The following is a 27,161-nucleotide window of genomic DNA, read 5'->3' on the forward strand; positions in this document are numbered from 1 at the left end:
GAACCCGAACCCGACCCGTTTCGGGTTCGGGTTGACCCTAACCCGAAATTTTCGGGTAGGGTTCGGGTCGGTTTTTCGGGTCGTGTCAAATATTGACACCCCTACATGTTTGTATGAATGAAAATGTTCGCATCAATTTCCTACTCTGGACATCATCTGTATGAAGTCAAGATCGTCCCGGATGAATAATTCAAAAAATTTTACTGTTTGTATGGATGAAAAAGTTGGCATGAATTTTGTATCATGGACGTCGTCTATATGAAGGCAACTTTATATAGTACGAATAGTACTTAGAAAATTTTCTATCTATGATTTGATTATTCGCATATGGAGGAACGTCCAAGCCAGATCGTCCTGTACAATCAATAATCGTACAATACAATTAGTTTAAAAATTATAAGTTTTTATACTCCCCCAGTGTGTGTGTGCACGGTTATCCAATTACAATCACACTCTCTCAGACTCAAGAAAAGTAAAAATGTATAGACTTCAGATATAATTAATCCTAGTATAATCTATCTTGAAATCTTCAACTGTTTGAAGTATGATTTTCCTAAAATGTTAGTACACACAAACAATAAAAGAAATATATCCAATATATGTTAGGAGAACATTAATCAAACAAAAACATGCATAATACGAAACATAGTTATGAAAGCTGAGTTGTAACAAGTAGAAGTGAGTTTAGATTTATCCTTGTGTTTGTGTGTTGTAGCTTATTTGGAGTATGGAAATTTTTTTTAAAAAAACTCAACCTAGTGTCATAATGATATACCCTAATGTGTCACAACACTATGTTAATTATTAAAATTTTATTTTAAGTTGATCATACTTAAGTGTTGAGGAATCTAACGCTACAATGCCAATTTGCCCTTTAGAACACTACAACAACATATATGCAGCACCGTAAGCTCTTTAGTCATTATGCTGGACTAAGTGTCACAATTCCACCCATACAATGGTGTGGTGCTTGGTCAAAACTATAATAAAGTATTTGAATCACCATTGCGATGGCCACTATGAGTGTCCCAATATTGCCACATATCAAGTGTCATGATGATCTTATGGTTAAAAATCCTATAAATTCAATTTCTAAGGGTAGCATTGCAGTGCTACCTATCCTCAGCATCACAACATTAGAACCCATGTTAATCGGATTTGTTTAAGTGTCATAGTGCTACTCAAGTCGCCACCGTAGTGCTGCTTAGTTAATAAATAGAAATGGGGCTAAATTTCATCTCTTATCTGCATTTTTATGCTTTTGAGTTTTAGAGTTTTAGAGCATTTGAGTCTTAGGTTCCCTTACTAGTTTTCTTAAGTTACAGATGGTCTCAAAGATTATGCAGCCTCACCCTACCAACGTCGTAGTCATTGGAGAATTCTTTGCCAATGGCAAGGAACCCCATAATGAGTGTTTCTTTGACCAAAGTAATTGGGTTCCTTTCACTCCTATTTCTATCGACCATATATTTTAAATCCATAAACTCCAATTCAATGGAGATGAGTATTTAATTTTCTACACTATAGACTATAAGGAAATTATTCTATACCTAACTTAGAGGGATTTAAATGCCAAGAGAAAGAGAAGAGAAGACAAAATAACTAACTTTTTTGCTTTTATCCTCACCCAGGAGTCCCAACCATGGCACTACTTTTTCTCTATGAAGCTTCCTATCATAAATATTAGTGAGGTAACTAATAAAGCGGTTATGAATTTCTATATTCAAAAGGATATGCTGTGGATTTTGGGATAATTATTTTTTATTCTATCTAATATATTTTTAGGGGATTTACTTATGGTGGGCCACATCCCAATTTAATTAGTGATATTTATGAGGTAGCCAGGTTAGTGGGAAACCCAGGGGAGGAGCAAGTTATGCCTCCTTTGCCCTAACTTGATCCAAGTTCATGTCCTTCAAAATTAGCTTGTCAAAGCATAGTAAGGGATCCAACCATTCAAACCAACCCACGTAGCAGCTGAGCAGAGATTCTAGGATGTTAAGATTTCAGGTGGTGGACCTCTGGGATCATATTGATCGAATCAAGATTTTTTAATCACTTCAGGGAATAGTTGATCGGGCTAGAACAAGGGATATGCACCCACTGCCATCACATGATGCTCTAGCACCAAAAACAATATCACCACAAGAGATTAGTTTTAAGAGAATATTAATTTTAAATGAGGAATTAAGGTGTTATAAATTATTTTATTAAATTACATCTTTAGACACTTAGAATTCATTAAACAACTTAAGCACATCAAATAAAGCACAAGCTAACTAATAAAGCTTCAACAAATGAACACAAAGACATAAACATTAACATCTGTTTCTAAGAAAAACACATAATTTACATGCATCCTCTTACATATTAATCATACTCTACTGAAAACACATAATCTGTTAGTGCTTAAGCTCGAACTCCTCCCATGGAATCAAAATAAGCAATAGCAAAACCTTCAAACATTTCATTCTCCAATAGCTAGAACTCTCCATTGTTTCAAATGAAATGAAGAATCTAATTTTTAGGAATTGTACTCCCAACGGATCAGGCGACGAAGTTAACAAACCCAGAATCAGATCAACCACCAAAAGTTTTAGTTGCCATTTACCTTGCATCGTCTTCACCACATACTCAAATGCCCTAACAGCCTCTAAGATCGCACCACCATCACAGCTTGACACCATCAGGTGAGGAGTCGAGGCGGATGCGAGAGAGGATGGAGTCATGGAGGCCAATTACGTTGGTGTGGAGATCTTCGATATCTGGGGGTTCATCGACTCATTGATTGTGGAGAGAACTGAGGCCTTGCTTGCTTTTCCTTCGACGGTCTGGTGATGGTGGGTAAGGGAGGGGTTTGAGAGCTTGACGGAGGGAGCTAAGAAGGGAAATGAAGCATGATGTTCTTTCATCAAATTCACCCCTATTCATGAAGCCAGCGGAAGAATTCCCATAGTTATGCATAACTTTTGGTCACCCGCACTCGTGAATTCCTTTTTTGCTTGAATCAGACAATTTTAATTTACATGGAACATGAACTAAGGCAGGGAGTTTTAAATACATTCATATTTTAGTTTGCTTTACTTTGTGTCAAACCAAACACATAAAAAGCTAAAATTTTAAATTTACTTTACTTTACACTCATTTTACTTCCATCCAAACATCCCCTTAAGTAAATTGTATCAACCTCTTACACTATATTTTGGTTATCTTCACCTCCAAAAGGGAGGCCATCTTGATTACTCTTACTTGTCTCCATGATCATTATGTGTTGCATTGTTTGCCATTTATAGGTAATGCCATCTTCACCTTTTTAAGAAAGTCCATCTTAACTATCCTTAATCACTTTCAATGATCCTTTTGCCTTGGCCATCGCAATATCGCATTAAGGTCATGTCACCTTAATGGCCTCCTTTAAATTTTAGCATTGTTTCACCCATTGCCCTTAGATAGTGTTGTCTTTATCTATGAAGAAGGAATAACCCAAATCTTAACTTTACTGTAAGCCCAACACTAAAGATAATTGAAACAATATAGTTTACTTACATTATATGTATGCATTCTTCAAGTTTAAAGAAATAAAGTCCATTGTAATTCATATTTACTATCATTGGAAACTATTTTAACTAGTGTAAACCTCTAATTTGTTTTTCAAATTTTTTATACAAAAAAATCATGAATCCCCCATTCATTTCAATTTCAAACGAGTCATCATTTGAATATAAGATGATCACGATCTCTTTATCTCTTTATTGAGTCGAATTCTAACAGATAATAAATCTATTTATTTTATCGAACCTCATTTGAGTAAAAATCAAAACAAATAACTATTTTATCAAGAAATTAATTTGAAATAATTATTTTTTAACAAAAATTTTTATTTATAGAAAGATATTTTCAAAATATAGAAGTTATTTTTTAATAAAAGTGTGATTCACTTTCTAAGATCTTCATGCCTTATCTCTTCAAAGTCATGTTACCTTCACCTCTAGGAGGAGGCCCATGGCTTTAGGTATTGCCATTTTAATATACAAAATTTTATTTATAGAAATAACCATTTTTATATCATTTATTTTTTAAGCTTTTAAAGACAATATCAATTACTAATCAAGCATTATTAAATTTACTGACAATATAATATAAGTTAGTTTTTATTTTAAAAGCACTATTGCTTTCATTCAAAAAAAGAATTACATATATAAAATAAATTTTGTATGTATTTATATAAAAAATATCTTAAATTTTGTATTTACTTATTTATTACTCATATTTCTAAATCACATAAAAAATGCACTTATAATATTGTATTTAATATAAAAGATATATTCAATACATATATATTAATGTGATTTAGATAATAAAATAGTATATAAATAAATATAGAAATTTAGATATTAAATATAGATATAAATATATAAAATTTTGTAATATGTAAATATATATAAAAATGAAGTTTTAGTCAATTATATTTATAGAGATAGAGAGGGAGAGATAAAGGATATGAATTGTCGAAATTCTCCTCCCTAAAAATAATGAGCTTGGTTGTTCCAAATCAAACCAACTCTTCCGATTTGGTAAGCTGTTGACCAATGCGCCGTCCAATCTGGGCTTCCTCTTCTTCCGCAGCTTGTCGGTCTTCTACGTTTCAATATCGAAGCTAAGCAGACTCCAAGAAGCTCGAAATCTTTTGGGCACCATCGAATCGTGTTAGGGTTCCATCTTTTTTATAGTCGATCTCTCTATCGGATCTGTACTGCTGGTTTCCATGGCAATGGCTTCTGATTCAATGACAACAATCTGCAGCCACTGGTAAAATCTCTCCTTTTTGCTAGGGATGGAATAATATCGAGTAGAGGTGTTTTGTTGGTTGTTAATTTGTTTGATTTTGTTTTTAAGCTCGATTGCTCTATAGCTGCTCATCTCTGTTACAGCTGCAAATGATTTGTGGTAAAAGTTTGTATTTCCTGTCTAAAGATTCATCTGTGCAACGATTGTGATATTTACCTCAAATTTGTAGTTTTTCGACAATTTTTATTGATCCTCAGAATAAGTATGAGATTGTCTTTGGAAGGGTAGATGGGATCATGGGATTAGAGTAAGGGGGTACAAACCTTTTTTGCTTATAATTTTATTTCGTCCATCTCTTCTTCCCGGGCGATTCCTACTAAAAATGAGACGAAGCTAAGAAACAGATCCGCATGAAAAGAGGGTGGGAGAGTTGACAATGGAGCTGGGGAACTCTTTTAAAAATGTTTGTAAGCACCTAAGGAAGAGGGTTTGTTGTATTAAGTAAAGTGAGGAAGAAGATCATACGTGGGATTAATTGAAAAAGAATTCATTATAAAAACACTTATTGCAAGAAAATGGAGTTTGTTGGACTTCCAGACGCCAAGATTTTTTTCATTAGAATAAGGATTATAAACTCCAGCCATGCTTCAAGTCTATGATCATACCCCTAATTATGTAGGAGTGGAGGAGTGTGATAATTACAAGGGGTTTAACAAGTAGATGAAGAGATTCTCTCCATTAATGGCACATGATACAATAATGAGAAGTCAAAAAGATTTTCTCCTTGTATTAATACATACGTGAATGTAAGGGTAAATTTTAGAAAGGAGAGATGAATATTTTAATTAGCAAAAAGAGCAAGAAACCAAACTAATTTAGGGGTTGTTTGGTTGCTTCAAAAATGACTGCAGTGTAAAAGAAATACTTTGGAGTTGTTTGGATGGAATGCATGGCTTTATTTTTATTTTTTATTTTGAAGTAAAATGAATGCAATGTAAAGTGTAAAATGATTGTGCCCGGGGTGGTTGGTGGCAGTGGCTGACAATGGTGGGCGGTGGCCGGCGGTGGTTGGAGGCAGCCAATGATGTTCGGTGGAGGGCGGCGGTGGAAGGTGGCCGGTAGCGGCAGCGGCCGGAGATGATCAATGGCGGGCAGCGGTTGGAGGTGATCAATGGCGGGGGGAGGCCGACGGTGGGCCCAGTGTAAATCGTTCTCCGCACAAACATGCGAGAACGTTTTACCTAAAAAATGAACTAGGATGGAATACATAGCATTTACATTACTTTGGATTTGCTTTTCATCCAACCAAACACCCAAAAGTTCAAAATTTATGCGTTAGGAATGCAATGCATTCACTTTTCTTTTAACCAAACAGCCCCTTAGGAAGGACTGAATTCACTAAATGTTGTTGAGCATTCAAATGAATGTCGCATACGTTTTGGCGCATTCCTTTGAATGCACCAATTTGTTTAGTGCATTAAATGTTGTATAGTTTGCTGCTCCGATTTTCTAATCCAATGAACTAAGAATTTAAGAATTTAATGAATTAACATAGTAGATTGTAATTAATTACTAATTAAAATAAATGATTTAAGAGAGGAGACTATATTTAATTAGTAATGTCAATTTAAAGAATTAAGTGGGTATAATAGAATTTGTTAGTAGTAGAAAATAATGGAGAATTACTAACACATAAAATAAATTATAATCATTATTATATTCATATTAATATATATAATTTTAATTTAAGCTATTAAAAATAATATATATTATTAATTTCCAAAGTTTAAAAATTTTATCATAATATAAATATTATAAATATGCATTGGTTATTAAAGGTTGAACAATTTTGATAGCATTAGAATCCTCGCACAATTGTTATCTATAGCATTAGATTCTGTACTTATTGTCTGATTGTTCATTAAGGATATTTATTTGATATTATTACTGGTAGTAACCTGTCACATTAGGTGAGTTGTAAAGTTATAATATCTAATCAACTATTCTTGTAGTAGATGGAATAGATTTATAGAAATATAATCTTTTATTTGAGTGTTAATATCTAGTTTCTTTAAGCTCTATTAGATAATTGATGCATATGCAGGTGAGATTAAACATTGAGTGGAGTTTCTTGTAGTAGATTTCTTCAAATTTATATATTTTTTCTTCATAATATATTGACCAAGTTTAGAGAAGACTAGAGGCATGCTCACGAAAGAATTGTTGGATAATGCAAGCACACAAATACAATATTGTATGACTAGGTCTTCTTATAGCTCGTTAGAGTTGAAGTCGAATGTAAATGAAATTTTTAGGTATTGCATGTATGTCTAGAAATACGATAGGAAATCTTTACTTTGATATTTGCATGTTGAAGTTATGATGATAGACAACAATAAGATAGGAGATTTTTTAAATGGTTTTGATTGGAAATATGTAGAAGAGAAGTTCTCGGAACATGATCATCATTTGGTCGGTCTTTACTTTCTTCAGATGCGGTATCATAAGATATGATGTGAAAGCGAAGGTAGTAATTTGGTTAATGTTCAAAGACCACCACTTGATATTAAGCACGTTATTCTTTACCATCCATAGGTTTCAGTTGAGAAATGTTTTATTTTGGACATCTATAAGAATCAAATGAAGAAGTTATTACCTGGAGGTAAGAGAATAACGTTTTTAAATGGAGCGGATTTACAAGATCTTCAATATAAGTTCTAGTTTCAGTTCGGTTGTTATTCAACTCAAATTCAACTCTAAACTCGTCTGCATATGTTGCTTAAGAAAAAGTAATGCTTTGCAATCTTCTTTATGTTGCATGTATTTCATTGTATTGTCTATGATACTAATAGTTATTGTCAAATATTTGAGCATAACTTTATGTAGGTGATTGTAAAGACCTAGTTCTTTGTTTATTAAAATGGTGGCTTTGTACGAAAGAGATATTTAACATAATCTTTGACAACATAACTAATTAATTGTATTATTAACTTTTTATATTATATTAAAAATTAGATCTTATATTAAATTTGTGAAAAAAGCAAGATATGTAAAGATAAAAAGATTTTATATTTCATACAAAGATATGTGCGCAACGTTCATCGTTACAAATGTGCTACAATAAAAAAAAATCAAAAGCTACATCTGTCGGCCCCACAGAATAGCACTAGTACTTGGGGTGTATCGAGTCGGTGCCGCCGAGTTTGCCTCTGGAATTGTGTATCCTCATCTAAGTTTTCATCCCCATGATAATGTGGGTTTTCTTGGACTAACACACCTTGTAGGAGTATATCTTGTTGCGTTGGGGATGAGGGTAAGCCTAATGGTATCATCCAATTAGATATAGACATGTTATATGATGAATATGAAGGTGGCTACTAGGAGTGGCTGATGTGGTAGTAATCTAAAGTACCTTCAACCTATATATCATGGGGGCTTCACTGTTGTGATGTAGGTCCTGTGGATGACGGGTATGGACCCCATGCCATTGAGGGCTAGCCTACTTCATATGTGGATGCTATGTCATTATCGTCATAGCCCATATAAATGGAATGTTTGGGGGGTTCTATGTCATCAATGTGCATCGAGGTGGCTGCTGACCTTTGTGGATTTTGCCTGTTGATCTTCATCTACGCTTCCCTATAAAGCTTGATAGATCACATAATGTTGACCTTCTAGACCCCTAATCCAGGCTTACTCATTGGTTGTAGTATCGAAGGCACTGTAATCAATCCACACTGATCTCCTTACTCTAGTGGATAACTCTACGATCTTGTCTATGGACAACTGCGTGGAGCTTGCATTCTCCCCATAGCCTCCAGCAAGTAGTTTCACGATGTCACTAGTGCGCATATAGTAGTCCACCTAGTTTATCGGTACATCAAATTTGTTAAGATTTTAGGATAAAAAATAATAAAGTAAACATCCAGTGTATGATGCATACAACGCACTATATGCACCACCAATCTCTAGCCTGGTGATCTTGGGTATATTATTTCAGGTGGCTCAGTTTGTGGCTTCAGCAAATAAATGGATGCCCGAGATCTATACCATCGCAAGTATGCAGCCAAGTCCTAGTTACCACTCCCTTTCGGTGGAAGTACAACCATAGGATATGCTCGTCTATTGTTCCACAAGTCAATATATGCATGATACTGAAATGTCCATTCTATGTTAGCCATGTCTCGTCCATTAATCCATTTAAAGCTTCTCTCCATAGGCTCAATATTGGTGACCTAAACTTCCTCGACTGCCTCATGAGCTAGTCCGACAAATTCCTTGCGGCATGCTTCCAACTAATGATTGGGACATGTGCTGTTCATATCTCCGTACCAACTCAACATTGTTGAGGAAGCACAGTTAAAATTTCCTTTGTATACGGAATCATTGTAACTTGTTCATAACCACTTCTATTCATAAGTGACTATTTAAAAAAAAACTATTAAGCTTTTAATGGATAGCTTTTTGAACCTGATTTTGCCGCAGTCCATCTAGTTTGTCCCTATATGACATTGTGCTGCTGGCTGGGATCTCCCGTATTCTATCTTCAGCTCACCTACTTGATATAAACAGTTAAGAATGACCTTACGCTAAAAGATGATTATGTAGGATTTCATATTATATAATTGCTGCTAATTAAAATTATTCCATAGGAATAAAATTAACTATAGATGATCAATATATCTAATTAATTATATTAGCTAGGGATTTATTAGGAGAATCATTCAATAATTGATATTTATGATTATAATTTAATTTAATTACTCAAAGAATATAATGATTAGTTAAAATATGGATTTAAAATTATCATTTTAATAGATAACTAATAATGAATTCTACCTAACTAATTTTTTTTTTTTTTTGGATAATTGGCAATAAAAGATATAACTTTCCCCCCTAGATTATGTTTTTATTAAAAAAATAAAAAAAAAATATATAACTTTTCCCCCAAAAAAGAGCGACAACTATAAACGAGTAGCAAAAAATTATGTGATTACTAAATGTGAGCAAATAAACAACAACATCAAGCCTTTATCCCACTATGTGGGGTCGGCTACATGAATACTTTTTCTCCATTGTGTCCTATTAAAAGTCAAATTCTCGTTTAAATCTAATAAAAGGTCTATTACTACTAAAATTACACTCCATATATTCCGTTTTAGATCTACTCAAGCGAAAACCTTTAGACTCGAGCAAACAAACGTTGTTAATAAATATAATACAACAAAGGATTAAAAAAATCTAAGATTTCATAATATTTTATTAAACTATATTTTAAATAACATAAGTAATTTAAATAAAATAATTTATTAAACTAAATCTTAATTTATCTCTTCATCTCTTAAGTTAATCCTCCTCGTCTCTTCTCTTTGATCCTATTGCTCCTATGGTTGAAGGTTAGGCTTCATTGTTGATGCTTATCTCAAGAATGTTAAGTTAGATCAAGTTTTTTCAACTTGTTAAAAACTACTCAATTATCATACCAATGAACAGGCTCAAATATTACCACGCATATGGACAAGAGTCTAAGTGCCACTTGAGAATTGATATTAGTTTAAACCAAGGTTTAAAATTGCGTAATTAAGCCTCGAGGCGGTCTGAGGCGTAAGCCTCACGGACACAGAATTGCGTAAATGAAAAATTAAGGGTTTAAGGAGGAAAATAATAGCAATATTGTACCTTACAATAAAAACATTTAAATGATATATGAAAATAATGGAAAATAAGAAAGAATCGAAAATCACACAAAAAATTTCAAAAAATCTAAAACCCTAGAATTTCTTTCACTTAAAAAATCTAACCAAAAAGTCAAAAAAAAAAACCTAAAATCGTTTGTGGACTTCTCCTACAAGGCGGCCGGACACTTCAAATTCGTCGGAGAAAAGAGGCGCCGGCGGGAGAGGCGGCGGGAAGGATGGCCGACCGTGCGGGACGCCTTCGGTTTCGCGAACAGAGAGCTGGAAGCGATTTTTTTCGGAAAAGAGGGAGACCGTGCGGGATGAAGGGAGGAAGAGGTTTCATTTTAAGTGGGTGGGGCCTATTCTGTGAGGCGTACGCCTCACCCAGAATTGCGCAATTGCGCCTCTGAGGCGCGCCTCAGTCCAGGTGAGGCGTACGCCTCAGCCAGGTGAAGAATTGCGTAAGCCTCGAGGCATTTTTTGGTCAAATTGCGCAATTTTAAACAGAGGTTTAAACTAAAAATAAATATATATTTGTAATATTCTGTGAATTTAAGTTAAAATAATTGCTTATGTAATCTTAAAGCTGTTTCTTAATTTCTAAATAGAAATTCTAGTTATCTTAAACAATAAGAACTTTTTTTTTTTAATTTCATAGTTAATCTGATAATATAACAATATTTATTTGATAATTAATTAAACATAGAACATATAATATTTAATATTCCTGCAATATATTTAGCAAAAAGAACATTTACAAAATAGACTCTAATAATCCACATATTTCCTGTAATACTTTTTGTAATTTTTAATAATTAATATTCCATGTTAAATAATAAAAACATGTAATATTTATTTGGTAACATAACAATATTTAGTGTGTATATTTAATTTCCTATAACATATTTAGTAACATTCATTTTAACTGAAAAAAAAAAACCTACTACACCATGACCCAAAAAACAAAACAGAGAAGCTGCTCAAAATAAAAAATAAAAAAACTAACATTTACATAATCTGTGATTTCATTTTGAAACTAATAACATGAACAAAAACATATAACTAATTTACATTTAAATATAAAAAACAAAAATAATTAACATAACAATCAACTAAACTAAAGAATTTATAGCTAACCAGTTAATCTTAGGAAGAACACCTATCTGAATTCTCCTTGGACGCCATCCTTCTTCCTCAATATAAACTTATATAGGCCGTTTACTCCCTTTGCACGGCCCCACCAAAACACAAATTCCATGGCTCTCCATTGCGTGCGCGGTTTTTGCGTATCCAATTTACAAAAAGACCTACAGATTAAGCTAGGATAATGTGGGTGGGTAGAATATGCCAAACTACTTGGTGAGTTCGCTCCTTTTTAAATTTTTAATATTTCCTCCTTGTGCTAATTCCAATTTTTACTCCTCTCCATCTTAAAAAAAAAAGCCTGAATGTAATTCTTCATAGAGGAGAGAGTAGACAATACCAAAGATCAAGGCATGAATGTAACTGTTTATGAAAGACAGAGTGGGGAAGGTTTGATCACATATATGACAACATATAAGTCAAAATTAGTTTCTGTAGGTATTAGGATTATGTATCCCCTTTTGAGAAGTAGATTTACTCCCATGAATCTAGTTGGTGAAGATACAAGAAAAGATGGCTTTCTTGTGCTCTTGATTGTACCATTTGGTAGATGATGCACCCGACACCTATTCCTTTTGTAATTTCCTTACATATAGCTTTGATGGGAAAAATTGTCTAATTGGTATAACTCAATGTTTTAAATTATATCATCTTTAATATGAAAAAGGCCTTTTGATTATGGACTAGGTGAAGATAGGTGCCTTGTTTGTACTCTTGCGTCAAAAGGAACATTTCATTATGTTTCTTCTATGAAGTTATTTGAGTAGTAGACTCTACCACCCTTTGTAGTGAAAATTTATTTAGTTCTTGAAAGTGTGTTGCATGTTCTCTCATAAGTAAATCTTCCTCCTCTTCCATCCTAAGAGTCATTGAAAAAGCATTATCATATAAGTTTTTTCGTTGAATGAAGATAAAACTAGACTTTTGGTTGCAATAAGCATTATCATTTTATTCTGCCACCTTCAAGTCCTTGGGTTAAATATCGCTAGTCTGATCCAATGAATAATTTTTGCCATCCTTGGTAAACCGATATTGTTGAGCCCTCCTAAAGCTTATTGCATTTCAATTCCAAAGAGAAGGGCTGCCAAAGATGGTATGATATATCTTAAGATGGACTACTTTACCAGTACTTCATTTATGAATCCATGGGTGATGATGAATGGATTTGAAATTGTTTATCAATCATTGTCTTTGTATCATTGTGGATCCAACCGAGAGAGTAAAGGTATGGGTGTGGAGTAGTCTCCAAACCAAGTCTTTGGATGAGACTTGCTAATTCCCCACCTATCTTCTTCATACTCCATTGGGTATAATTCTTGTTGGGGCATCCTCTTGAAGAGTCTGTAGATGACTTCTTGTTGGCCACTTTGAAGATGGGCATTTCAGCAAGCCAATGCATCGTTGGTGAGTTTTAGATTGGCAAAAGAGTTCTCCTGGAGTGTCAACCCGTAGTGATTGAAGTATGTCTCCATTTGATAAACTTGTGCATCCAACTTATTGAAGTATTTCTCTTGAATTGGCTAGTGTTACGTGATCATTGCTTGGATACTTTGTCGAAGGTTGCTTTGATCATTTTGATAGCTTTGTCATCGCTATTCAATTGTCATCTTTCTTGCAACCCTATAATCCAAGAAGGGATGGAGCTTGCATCATCTTGGATTACTTGAGAATATTGATGCTCCACCTCATGGCTTCTAAGAACTTTATCATCCTTTGGATCCCATAACTTATATCTAAATTCATCACGTAACGAAGAAAAATCCATCCAGCTTCGCATGTTCTTCCTTCGGAAGATGAATGAATGCTGACAATAAATATTTTGAGATGTTTGAGTGAAACTTTCTCACCCTTCAAAACACCTTTGGCATACACAATCTACAGAACTAATGGGGAGATATTTAGCAGGTCAATCTCTACCCTCATTGTAAAGTGCTTTGCATGTGATAACATGATTTTGATTTTTTCTGCTGTTGTATACTGCATGTGCGTCACAATACTTTTCTATGAATATGACTTTAGACGACTCTGCTCAAGTAATATGCCACACGACATGGAAAATCGTATGCATGAACCCTTTATCCTCATGAGGATGAATCCAGCAACAACTACCATACTTTTATTTGAAAACCGTGAGCCTCATCCAAATAGGAGTGGATTTTGAATAGCTAATCAGCTTCATATTCAAATCAATAAAATCCATCTTAAAGCTTTCCGAAGTTATAACCATTAAGTCATGCATTTGGTTTCAAGCCTAACAGGTTTGTTTCCATCCTGCAGTTCTAATTTCTGGAACAGTTTCCAGTTGTGCGCATAAGATGAGATCAGTATGCACTGATTCTATATTACTTGGTGGTCATACGTTTATTTCTCAATTGGAATTTTTGCTACTACAAATGCAGAATTGACATCATAAGTTAGATCGAGCCAAATTTTGGCATGTTTTACTTTGTTGAAAATTGAAAACTGGATTTCAACTATTAAGTTGAAACTATTAACGTGCATGGGACAAGATCAATCCAATTAACTATATCACGACCCGGTCTGGATACTCGAATTAATGAGACGAGAACGAAAAGTCGGACGGACGTAACGTTTCATTCCATTTCATAAAAAAATTACATACAACTTAATACAACTGAAGAGTCAATATTACAAAATTTTCATAAAACTATTCATACCATTTTTCATACTAAATATTTACATCAATCATAAACTTCATGTTTTCATTTGCGCGCCGCCTTCTATAAACATACTGCTCCCTTCAGTCATTTCTATTTCTCTAAAAACTTACCTGAAAATATTAGTTTAATAGGTTGAGTTTACAATATAAGCTAAGTGGATAATCTTTCTACATATAACTTTTATATATATAACATCTAAACATGTACAAAATACAATACAAATTATTTTTCTTAGTTTTTATAAAATATTAAAATTTATATAAACATTCATATAACACTTATTATACTTCATATCATTTTTTCTTTCATCATTCTTTCTTTTATATCGTCTATATACATTTTCATATCATATACATATCATCATAACAATTTAACATTATTTTCTTTTCCAATTTAACTAGTATTGGAGTATCGTCTAAATATACCAATAAGGTACAACCATTTTCATTTAACGTGTATGGGTATATTGCTTTCCTAGCTAGTACCATACAGGAGTGAACTCCTGTAATTTGCATGCATATCCTTTTTCCCTTTTCATTTGTTCATTCATGCTTTTATTTATAATTTATAAGTTATATCATTTATTTCTTCATTCTTTACTTTAATTCTTATGTATATAAGTATCATATATATATTTTTCAACTTCACATTCTATTTCCTTTACATATGCATTTATATCCATAAATATCATGTATTTGATACACATGTCAAAAGTTTATCATTACATATGCATTTGAATCACCTTACACATAATAACATCAAAATATAAGTAAAATAATTATTTAAACATTACCTTTTAAAATTTAAATAGAAGTTCAACAATAAAATGTATATACACAATTGAAATTACCCACTTTATTTGTTTTGCGGTTGTTCAATTCCTTTCAATCTTTAAATCTCAATAATTAATGTGCTCCTCTCTCCCAATTATGAAATATTTCACTGTTGATATTAATTTCATCATTTAGCCCTTGACAACTTAATAATTTCACAAAAAATCCAAAACAAATCATTAACTTGATTTAACTAACATCTTAGAAAAATTTCAAATACATCTTTTACCATAGCATTTATGGCTCTAATTCATTCCAAAATTCCTATTAAATTAAAATGATTACCTCACCGAAACTTCCCTTCCTTGAAATTATTTCTTACTCCACTGTCGAACCAAAGTTTATATTACTTGGATTCTTCCAACATAAAAATAAAAATATATTTTTTATTATTTCTTCAACAAAAGAAACGAGAAATGAAAATATATAACCTCAAACTAAATCACTTACTTTTCCTTAAAACGAAATTCCAAAGCTCAAATTCTTCTTCTCTTTTTTCCAGATTTTCTTCCCTTACCTTTAACCGAGCATTCTTTCTTGCTTAGATTAGAAATCATATGATAATTTGCACAGGAAAAAAAATCAATGAACATACCTTCATGTTTCTTCCTCTTACTCTTCCTCTCTATACTCCTCTTCTTCCTTTATGCTTTCAATCTCTTCCTTTGTCTTTAATTAAATATTTCTCACTGTTTAGAAGAGTAATTCGGAAGGATTTACATATAATGGGAAAAATCAACAAACATTAGTTCCTTTTCCTCTTAGCCACCTCTCACGATAGAACCTTCTCTTTTGCATTTTCTTCTACTGGAATGAATGAAACTGATATTTCTCACGTGTATTATTAATTTACTCCCACGTACGTAATCTCGCTCAAAACTACAAACCGACTCATCTGGATTGCATATGCACGGACGGCTTCTACTGGGTCGCAGTTTCTATCCCTCTATTTCGTCCTTGTTTGCTTGCGATTTAATAAGAAGTTGGCCCATTCAATTGAACCGGCCAGTCTAAATCGGTTCATTGCAAACTATTTACTCTAAACGCTTTACCAACAAGGTTTACATACCCACATATTATTATATTGCTCAAATCTCACCATCGCTTGGGGCAGCGTATATTTGTTGTTATAACTTTTTAAAAACTTCTTAATCATAGTTTATAATTTATTTGTCAAAAAAGCATTTCTTTCTTAATAAATTTTGGAAAAAATAGAAAAAAAAATGGTCATATAGAAATTTTTTTTTCATAGCTACTTTTTCTATCACAAAAGTAATCAAAAAGCTGTCCCAAAGAAAGTATGGGGTTTTAAGATTGTTTTAGAAGTATTGTGTGACTTGAAAGTGAGACCACTTTGAGAGGTTCAATTAGGTTTAGAGTACCCTTCTCAAGATGCCTAAGTAAACAAGGAACATGATGGTAGAGTTAATTTGGTGGTGGGGCGAAGGAGAGGATTGCAATAGAGGTTGGCCTAGGGTTTAGATCAAGGGAATCTGAGAGAACTAGGCTAACTTAAAATGATGATAACTCCTTGAATACTCTTCCAAAAACCATGAAATCACTTGTAATGGTTAATGGACAGAGTCCAATTGTGATCTGAAAATTTTTATATTTTTTAAAAAAATTTTGATATATTTTTTAAATCTAAGAAATGACTATGCACAGAAAAACAAAAATCTGGCTGATTTTGTAGGGCTGGGGTTTGTAAGAAACACAACATTTAGTGAGAGAACTTCAGAGAAAACACTTGTGGGTGGAAGGGAGATGTGTTAAGAATAAATTGAAGTTTTTCAAAAAAATTTTGGGGTCTTAGGTTACCAAACAACCACCGCAACTAAACTAGGTCTAGTTTCAGCCTTTGGTTGGCCAACCACTTCATATGGAATTAATAATGGAATATGGGACAAAATATGGTATGTGGATTTTAATGCTAAAATAATATAAAAACAACCCTCACAATAGAGAATTAAGGATATTATAGAAGATACAATGTTCATTCATTCACCTAAGTGAATGTGTAGTGAAAATCACCAAACCCTCTTTTATGGCTGACCACCAAGCTTAAGCCTCTTAGATTTGACTCTAAATGAGCTTGCAAACATTCTAACCATATCATTCTAGAGAACAACACAATTTGTAAGCATTTACAAAGCACTCAAATTACGAAGGCAGGGAAGAGCTATAGCGGCCGGCCTCCACATGTAACTACCTTCATATGAAATAATCATCATATGGAATAACCACTTCTAAGCTCCATGGTCGGCCCTCCTTTTGTAAATATTATAATTAATTAAATAGTTAATTAATATCACTTTTATAACATATTAGTATCCTCATATCATTTAGAATTTAAGCTTCAAAAATCTTGAAATTTTAATTTTATACAATCACACAGTACATATAATACATAAAGTTTAACATATATACTATATTTCACATAACATTTAAATATGAAAACTAACTAAAAATTCCCTAACTTCTTATTTTTCTCTCGGTGATGGTTTCTCCATACTCAGCTACAATTTTTTTGGATTGAGTCCTTATAGTTTGGCCTTTCTTATCATCCCTTTGCTTCTTATGCTCTTGGTGTTACACCATAGTACTTGGAATTGACCACTATCCTTTAAAATGAAATTGGATATTTATGCATGTTTGTTTTTGTGTATTTTTCTTTACTTCTATAAATATGTACATGCCCAAAAATCTCCTTTAGGCACATTGTAGTTATTTAATATGCAATGTAAGCATAATATAGTGATAGATGCATTTCCTGCATTTTAATGGCCGAGCTACAGTGGGGGCATGGCCTCCACTGACCCATCAATGAAAAAGCCCACAACAATTAATATAAAAAATTATTTTTACATAGAAATTAGAAAAGAATTGAATTCAACACCTTTTGGTTCATATAACAGCATCGGGAATCAAACTCAACACCTTTGGGTTCATATAAAAAATCATTTTAATCCTGTAAGGAATTGAACCCAGGTTCTATACAATCGTGTTTACTATTTTTTACTTAAATTATCCTTAAATCTGACAAAACTAAATAAAAAAACTTTTATGCAAATTTTTTTAATATGAAATAGAATTGCCATCGATATCTTTATTCAAAAATGCTTTGTTAGAAAAACCACAAATTTTCATCATTAAAAATTATTCTATAAAATATGTGTATATTATAAATTTTATTTTTTTAAAATTAATACTCAAATATTTAAAATGAAACAAGATAATCATAGATTTATGTGTAACAACTAGTAGAATATAGGATATAGAATTTAAAAGTTTTTTAAAAATAAATATTAATATTCTTAAAAATTAAAATACTATTTCACTAGGAACTATTAAATAGAAAGATAAAGAAATCACTCAAAAAAATATTAGGAGTATTTTAAAAGTAATCAATTTGTGCCCCCACTAATAAAAATTTTTGCTCCGGGCTTGCTTCTATTTTTTAATTTATCTTGATATTCAGTTCTTTTATAGGCTATGACCATGAATGTGTTTACATAAGCCATATTATACTCTGGTTGGAAGCACCTGATTCTGGAATTTAATTTGCTGGCACTTAAAATTATTTACTTTTTGTTTTATAAAGATTTTAGGCTAGAAAATGCTAGCTTAAATTTTTTGTGTGAATATGTATTGCTCTTTGTTTTCTATTTCTGATTGTGCAATAATATGAGTAATGAAAGCCAAATAATTCTATACCATTTCATATTTTATTTATGAAGCTAGCCTAATGTCATTAATGATTCATTCTTTATTGCAGTGAGAAGGGTATCCCAACGATCAACATTCAATTGCATGATGCTCACTGCTCACGGAATCTTAAAAAATGTTCAATTTGTGGTGAAATTGTGCCAATAAAGCTTGCTGACGAACACTTCCAAGAAAGCCATGCTCCGGTATACTGTTGATAACAAATATTTCATTTTTGTTAAAAGTTTTAATTTAATTTTTATGAGAGGTTTCCTTTTTGTTTGATATTAAGTAATTTATATTTGAATTATGAACATCAAATGAAATCATAATCACCTATTATCGATACTATAGTGAAAATGGGAAAAATATGAATGTCAAGTTGAATGTGATAAAATTATGAATGATTGAGAAAATATTAGATTATTGAGATAGTGACAGTAACATCTATTAAAAATAGAATAGTGAAAAAAAATGTTGTCTGTTTGAATATGTACAAAGAAAAATAGAAGAACCAATAAGATCAGTAGATAAAATTAAGATCATCAATTTTGGAGAAAAATTTGTCGATCAAAGGTGACTAGGGTAAAAGTTGCTCAAAAAAATTGTGCAAGACAATTAGTCGGAACAAGTGAAGAATGGAATTCATAAAATTAGCCTCAAATAGTTGGGATAAGGCTGATAATAATTGATGTTGATGGTATGAAACCATAAAAAGAAGATGTATAATAGGCTAATAACCTTTCACTAGAGTTGGGCCCATGAATTTCACATTATATTGTTTTTTATGATCATAGTATGACTTTATTTAAAACTCCAAGAAGTATAGAAGATGTATTAAAATCTAAAAAGAACCATTTTTTCTTATCCTTGAAATGATTATATATGTGTAGGTCATAATCATCAATACTCAAATCCACACAGACTTGGATCCTTACTAGATAGCAAACACATGCTTTAAGAAAAGAATTCCTAATTATTTTGAAAAGTTCAGCTATCAAATCACAAATAGTTTGTTTATCTAAAGAAATATTTTTTTTGCAAATAGTAGCGCTAATATATATCTTAAAAACATAAACAAACTAATCAAAAAATAATAATCGACCTAGGACAAAAGTGTTGAAACTTTAAATGTGTGAATCTTTAATTTTTAAAGATAGGCTTTTAAGAGATCAAAATTTTGATTCTTTAGTTGCGCCAAATTTGATGTGGGATAAAATGAATAGTTCCATTAAGAAGTTTGTCGTAGAAAAATTAATTGATTCATAAATTTATCTTTCATAATTATAATCATATACAAAAGATTAATGATAATAATAATAAATCCTTTTGAAGAGTGATAGAATAGTATCATTTACAAAATCCTCAAATTAGTCTGAAAGTTTTGTATTGCCCCAATTTAGTCCCTCAATTATTAAAAATTATCCAATTTGGTCCTTTGGTTAAATTTGTCTTTTAAATTAATGGAAAAAGCTGGAGAGCTAGCTTTGCTTTTTTCTAGGAATTTAGGTAAAATTACTTGTTACATGCTCTCTCATCTTCTTGTTGTAAGCCCTGGAGACCAAATTGTGTGAGGGAGAAGCTGCGAACAAGACAATGCGAGCTAGCAAGACAATGTCTGCTCGCTCGCGATATGCGGTGCGGCGTGCTTCGATTCACATTCCAGATTTATGTGCAGTTGCGAGACATATAATGCATGGCGAGCGAGACACCCTACGGGGCTGTTTGGATATAGTAAGAAAGATGGCTACCTTCACAACGAGCAAGCCCCCGTAGTTGCTTCCAATCCTACAGAAGAACGACGAGGAGGTGTGACTTCAAATCCGACAGGAAGGAACATTATCAAAGGAGGCGAAGAAGTTATTTAGTGACTCATTCAAAACGCTACCTCTCACGCAAAGCAGATGATGTTGAAGAGCAACAAACAGCTAGAGAAGAGGAAAAGCAAACTTTTGGCTATAGTAAGATAGCAGAATAGGCATCGTCAAAGAAATATAACATAGAAACAAATTAATTTAGTTTAACTAATTTAATTAAAATTAATTAAGAATATGATGTAATTAATAAATAATTAACTTAAATTTTAATTATATTATTTATAATGGTTAATTAATAATGTTAATTAAAACTAGTAATTAATAATAACTCATAAATAATTAAAAATATAATCAAAATTAAAATTAAAATTTATTTCATAATTAAATTATTTTCTAGCTATATTATTTTTTTAATTGTAATTTTTTAACGGAACTTAAAATTATAATTAATAAGTAATTTTCATTTAAAATGTAAATTAAAATTAAAACATAAATTAAATTTGATTTGTTAAAGAACTAAATGATATGAAATTGGCTTGTGATATTTTTATTATATTTAAATGATATGAAATTGTAATTTTTATCATGTTAGATTTTGCTTCAAAAAAATTTACTATTTATTCACCCTTATTATTTTATAGATTTAATATGTACTATAATTTATTAAATAATAAAATTGAACGATATACATAATATAATCTCATATCCTTATTTAGTACCTAAACTACCCTTCATATTTTAACTTTGGAGTTAATTTTAACTTTGGAGTTAATTTTAACTCTTATTTTAGGCTTTTGGATTAAATTGGCTCAATTTTTAATAGTTGAGGGACTAAATTAGAGTAATGCGAAACTCTGGGATTAAATTGGACATTTATCAATAATAGGGGGACTATTTTAGACTTTTACTTATTTAGAAATTTATCTTTATAATTATAATTATATACAAAATATTAATAATAATAGTAATAATAATAAATGCTTTTAAAGAGTGATAAAAATGGCATCCTTTACAAAATGATTATGCTGAAGCTATAAGTTTTATAAAGGAAGCATTAAGTGAAGCAAAAGCAATAGCATTCGGTGATTGATATAATTAGAGTATCTACTATGGAATGTCGAATGTGGATATATATAAAAAATCTGAAGATATATTAGGTCTTTGTTAAAGATGAAGGCATCAAGAAAGATGAAATTGTTATTTAAAAAAAAATTGTTTTATGTGAGAATTAACATAGAAATTCTTTTGGAAGAGCATAATGAATAAAGTGTTAGGGTATATTATAAGATGATCCAATAAAATGGAGTAGAGTAGGCACTAATGTGGATGCATAAAAACTGAGGATTTAAATCAGATGCCTATTGAGATTTGGAGTGTTAAATATGTTTAATAAAAAGTTTGAAGATCGAGATGGACCAAATGATTGGAACGAAATATTATTATAGCAATATTTATGAATTAAAGAGATGTTCATGCTTGTGATAATTCTAGGGGTATCAAGCTTATGAATTATACCGGAAAATTATCAAACAGTTATGAATCATAAATAGAAAAATTACGATGGTGTTGAAAATTCAATTTGTTTTAATGCTAAAAACTTCTACAGAAAGGCTATTTTTATGTTACGGCAATGGATAGAGAAGGCTATTTTTATGTTAAAGACAATTGATAGAAAAGTATACATTAGTAAAGAAAGTTTTTTTTTTAATAATTTTTGTTGTTTTTGAGATGAGAAGATTGAATATAATGAGAATTTATTTGATGTGCATTAAGAAAAAAAAAAAGATCCCTCAAAATTATGTTGAAATTATTAAAGAAATGCATAATGGCTCATCAACTAGTACGAATATTTGTGGGATGAATAGAAAGCTTCCAATTAATATGTTGAAGCTCAACATTTGGTTCATTTCCCTTTGTATTTATTATGAAAAAGCTTAAAAAGGGTCTTCAATGTGAGATACCTTCATGCATGTTCCTTTTATATAAAACAGTTCTTGTTCGTGAATTATGTTCTAAAATAAATTGAAAACCAGAGTAATAGAGAAAATATTATGAAGAGAAAAAATCTTAAATAGTAGAATTAAGATCGAATGATATTAATTATTATCAACCAATATTACTTGAAAATGAAGCAATACCTTAATGTGTTAGATTTAAATGTCTTAGATTTGTTATGCAGAAGCTAAGTAGATATGTGGAGTATTCTGTCAGTTTGCAGCTTAAGTGCAACTGAATACATTTACAGAAAGAAGCTTTTCTCAAGGCAATCTGGGTCTTTGGCTGGTTGAATCATCACTATTTTCTGAACAGCAATTCGCAGAATTAACGTTCTCCTAATACATGTATTTTCTCTTTCTAAAAAGAGTAACCTAAATTCCGCTTGTCTTTCTTTGATTATATTCGTAAGATAATTTTTGTACTAATGGCTTTACTTTCATATAGGAGATACTCCATGGAACTGTAAAGTATCTTGAAACCTTTAGTACTACAATCCTTCGTTGTAATTTGAATTATGTTCGTCACGTGCAAATCAAGTTCTTTAGTTTCTTTATTTCATTTTTGTTCTCATTTTAGCTGCCGGAAAAAACAAATTAAGCAGTTGATATATTGGATTTTTTTTCAGACTCGAAACTTTAGCAACAATGTTTACTGTTCACTGTAGCTTGCCAATTAACCTGCACAACAGAGCCGACCACGTACTTTTATATGCTTGACCGGTTCTCTTTAGCTTCCAGAAAACTTATATACTCAGTTTCATGAGGAAATTTTACCTATTGAAGATTCTGGTGCTAGACATCAATCTTATTTAAATTGAGTTAGACACCAATAGAATTTACATGGATTCAAAACATTTTTACTTTCTCTGCTTTTTCTAATACTTTCGTCTTCATTTTGGTTATGGGGAAATACTAGAGGCCCTTCTATAGTAAATTTGTCGATGTTCATCATAACATTTGTGGGTGATATCAAAATATTATTAATATACATACTTGATGTGTGAGAAGAGAGAAGCTTCGAGAATTTTATTAGATTTTTGAGTCAGAATATACAACAAGATTGATGTGACAGCTTGTGTTGATCTCATCCTATGAGCCCTTGTTTATGAATTTAGATCAGTGTTTAGGAATGTCTATAATTAAATAATAAGTTAAATTGCATTTGGAAGATTTGATGATAGTTGTTCTAAAACAAATAAGTCTTGTTTACTGACTATTATCTAGTGATTGGCATATTTTGTAGAGTTTAACATTGAAATTGAGTTCAATTGGATGAATTCCCTTGATGAGTCTTTTTAGATGAGTAAGCCGGTTACTTTGGCGAGTTCTTATAACAATTTCGCTGTAATGAAGAAAGTTGCTCTTGAGAACTGACGAATTAAATTATTGTATTCCATGGGAGAGTTCACAACTTTTATAATTCAAAGATGAGCAGATTAGGAGCCTTAATAAGAAGCTTCTTTTAGCAATTTGAAGATTTTAGCGAACTGGCTTAGTGTTGGCGACATTCTGAACCCGTTTCAGATTTACAATGATTTGATTAACTTGATCCACGCAACTATGTGCACATGCATATGCTCATTTTTTACTTCGATGATTTATTTCTATGTTCATAACATCATCCATTTTGAAAAAAGAAAAGGTCAATGCTCATTATATTATAGCTTCCAAAATGTGTTCATAAATAATTGCACAACCTTTCTTACATTCTTAAGTGTATCAAGTCCTTGATGTTGTTTGTACGTAGAACGTGTTGCTTGCCAGAGCCTAGAGTTTTAGGCTCGATTTACGGAAACAAATCTGTTGTAAAGTAGAAGTATGAGTGCGTACATCGATCTTTCCAAAGCCCTGTGCTGATCGGACATGTCACGCACTGAGTACACCTTTTATTTTGTATTTCGAATTTAACCAACTGTATCGAATACCCCTTTTTTTAATGGAATGTTTGAGCTTTGGTTGCTTTTTTTTTCTGTGCAAACAGATAGATTGTTCACTGTGCAGTGAAACTATTGAGCGTGAAGGTTGGTCTATTCATCAGGATGAAAAATGCCCAAAAAGAATTGCCACTTGTGAATTTTGTGAGTTTCCTTTGCCTGCATCTGATCTTCTCGAGCATCAGGTAACTAAGTCAACTTAACTTGGCACCCTATGTAAGTTTCATCCTTTCAAATGTCTTGATAAAACGCTAATTTTCTCTCAGGAAGTATGTGGGAACAGAACAGAACTCTGTCATAATTGTAACAAGTACATTAGGCTTCGTCAACTCATTACGCATGAATTTTACTGCCAGGCTCATTCAAATGGTGTAACAGAATCTTCTGGCTCTGGGTAAGTTTGTTAAATTTGAACTTTTAAATTCAAAATATCCTTCACACATTCTCTCTCTTTGGCATCAGTACTGTCAATGTCAATATGCTAGTGTGATGTGTAATCTCTATCCTTAAAAAATCCTAAAATGTCAAAAGTAGTTCTTGAGATAGGTTCTCACTGATTGCGCCTCTCGCCCCGAAAACATTGGGTCAGAGTAAGCCTTAATTAAATTTTGTTTAGGACGAGTCCCAGAATCCTTCGATTTAGGGTTTAAGATGAGTGTCATATGTAAATTATTAATATTATAATCATTTCAAATCATATTTAAAGATTTTCATACTCGTTCTAATTATTCTTCTAATCAGGATTTTGTGATACAAAATTTTTCATTCTCTGTGAAGACATGATATTAGAACTTCCACTACTAGAAGTAGGAACTCATGCAGTGGGAAAACAAAAGATCCCGTCTCCATCAAGGATGAGTTTGAAGTACTGTGGTTGGTTAAGAACTGCCAATCACCAACTTCAGACTTCTTTGATTAGAGTTGAGATCTTACATTTACTTGTGTGTTCTTTGATTAGGCTAAACCTAAATTGAATCGTATAAGCATGAACGTATTTACATTTGCATACATTCATACTGCTTCCATGCATATATGCAAGTCTAAGGCTTTGTTTGTGACGGCTTTCTTACCGCTTCTTAAAGCAGCTTTCTAGCACAAAAAATTTTTGAATTTGAAATTTTGTACTAAAAGGCCGCTTTAGAAAGCAGTAAGAAAGCTATCACAAACGAAACCTATGATTATCACAAAGAACGAAGATGAATAGTATTGATTTTTGGATCAAATAATGCGGCAAAGGTACCTTAGCCATTCTCCATGACTATGCTTGTCCCCTATTCATATCTGACTGAAATGTTTTTTTTTTTGATGTATTCATGTACCCATATGTCCATACAGGAATGAGTCGGTGGTTGACAGTGAAGGTATTCGGAGGAGGCAAATAAACAACTCTGATGGTTCTGTAAGAAGAAATGAAGAAAATGAGCCTGGAGAAGAAGCTGGTCGCAGGAGGAGGACACGTGGCTCATCCAAGAGGAGAATAATGTACACGATTGCCTTCGCAGGGTTTGCAATGCTCATAGGATCTTTTTTCCTATCAAGAAGAGGCTGAGGCTGAGGCTCAGAATGATAAAAAAACAGAATATAGTGTGATGTATATCAGTTCCCTTCTATATTTCGCTCTCTTATGATAAAGCTTTAAAATGTTATTTAAATCTTCAGATAATGAAATATCAAATGACATTTATATATATTTAATAGTGGTGAACACATTTCATATTTTTGTGGTTTATTTAAATGTTTCTACTTTATTTTTTTTCATGCACTTGTGATGAATGTACTAGTTATCAAATTCATCTTGATCATATATATATATATATATATATATATGGTCTTGAGCTGAGGATAATATAGATTTTGATTGATTGATTATTTATTATATTTGTCGTGTATTAGAAAATTTGTTGCAGTAGAGAAGTTTTAGCATATTAGTTTTGTATGAAAATCTGACATATATAGATAAAAGAGTTATAAAAGATACTTGAATTTTTATGCGAAAATTTTAAAGAAGAACTGTATCAGTTAAATGATTATGTCAATATGCATCATTGATTATAATGATGTCTATTCTCATAATTGCCAGAGAGATTGATATCATAAGAAGTTGGAAGAGCTTTATAACAGAATTATTTTAAAAGAGTTTATTTGCAGTATATTTTGTTCTCTTTTAAGGAGAGAATACTAAAAATTAATAAGTTTAGTACAAATATTTGTATTGATGTTAGGAGTCAGAGTTGATATCGATGGCATATATCAAATGTTAACCATTGAATCTATTTTGTACGGAAACAATTTTAATTTAAGCATATGCAATTTAAAGATGATTTGACTCTTCCATTAATGTCCCAAAATTTTCAACCACATTCTCATAAATTTGGGCGTGCATCAGATCACTTTTGAAATCTTTGAATTCATCTCAAGGCCTATAAGTTCATTAAACTTGAGAATTTGAATGATTTTAAATTTTATTTCAAAAATTTTCAATTTTAATATACATTGAGTTTCGTGCTATAAACGGACATATTGACCCGGATTGCAGTAATCTTTTGGTTGGTGGTAAAGCTGATGAAAGAGTGATAATGCAATTA

General features: G+C 31.8%; 1 protein-coding gene across 1 annotated transcript; it reads left to right on the forward strand.

Annotated features, from left to right (window-relative positions):
- The first annotated feature begins 4,525 nt into the window (after positions 1-4,525).
- LOC110095578 (TRAF-type zinc finger domain-containing protein 1) lies at positions 4,526-26,296 on the forward strand. The gene is made up of 5 exons (XM_020821178.2): positions 4,526-4,809; positions 18,899-19,034; positions 24,624-24,761; positions 24,843-24,970; positions 25,912-26,296. Exons 1-5 carry the CDS (start codon positions 4,766-4,768, stop codon positions 26,123-26,125), a joined length of 660 nt encoding a protein of 219 aa, XP_020676837.1. The 5' UTR covers positions 4,526-4,765; the 3' UTR covers positions 26,126-26,296.
- The last annotated feature ends 865 nt before the right edge of the window (positions 26,297-27,161 follow it).

This window comes from Dendrobium catenatum, unplaced genomic scaffold (assembly GCF_001605985.2).
Source record: "Dendrobium catenatum unplaced genomic scaffold, ASM160598v2 fragScaff_scaffold_1125, whole genome shotgun sequence".
Taxonomy (NCBI): domain Eukaryota; kingdom Viridiplantae; phylum Streptophyta; class Magnoliopsida; order Asparagales; family Orchidaceae; genus Dendrobium; species Dendrobium catenatum.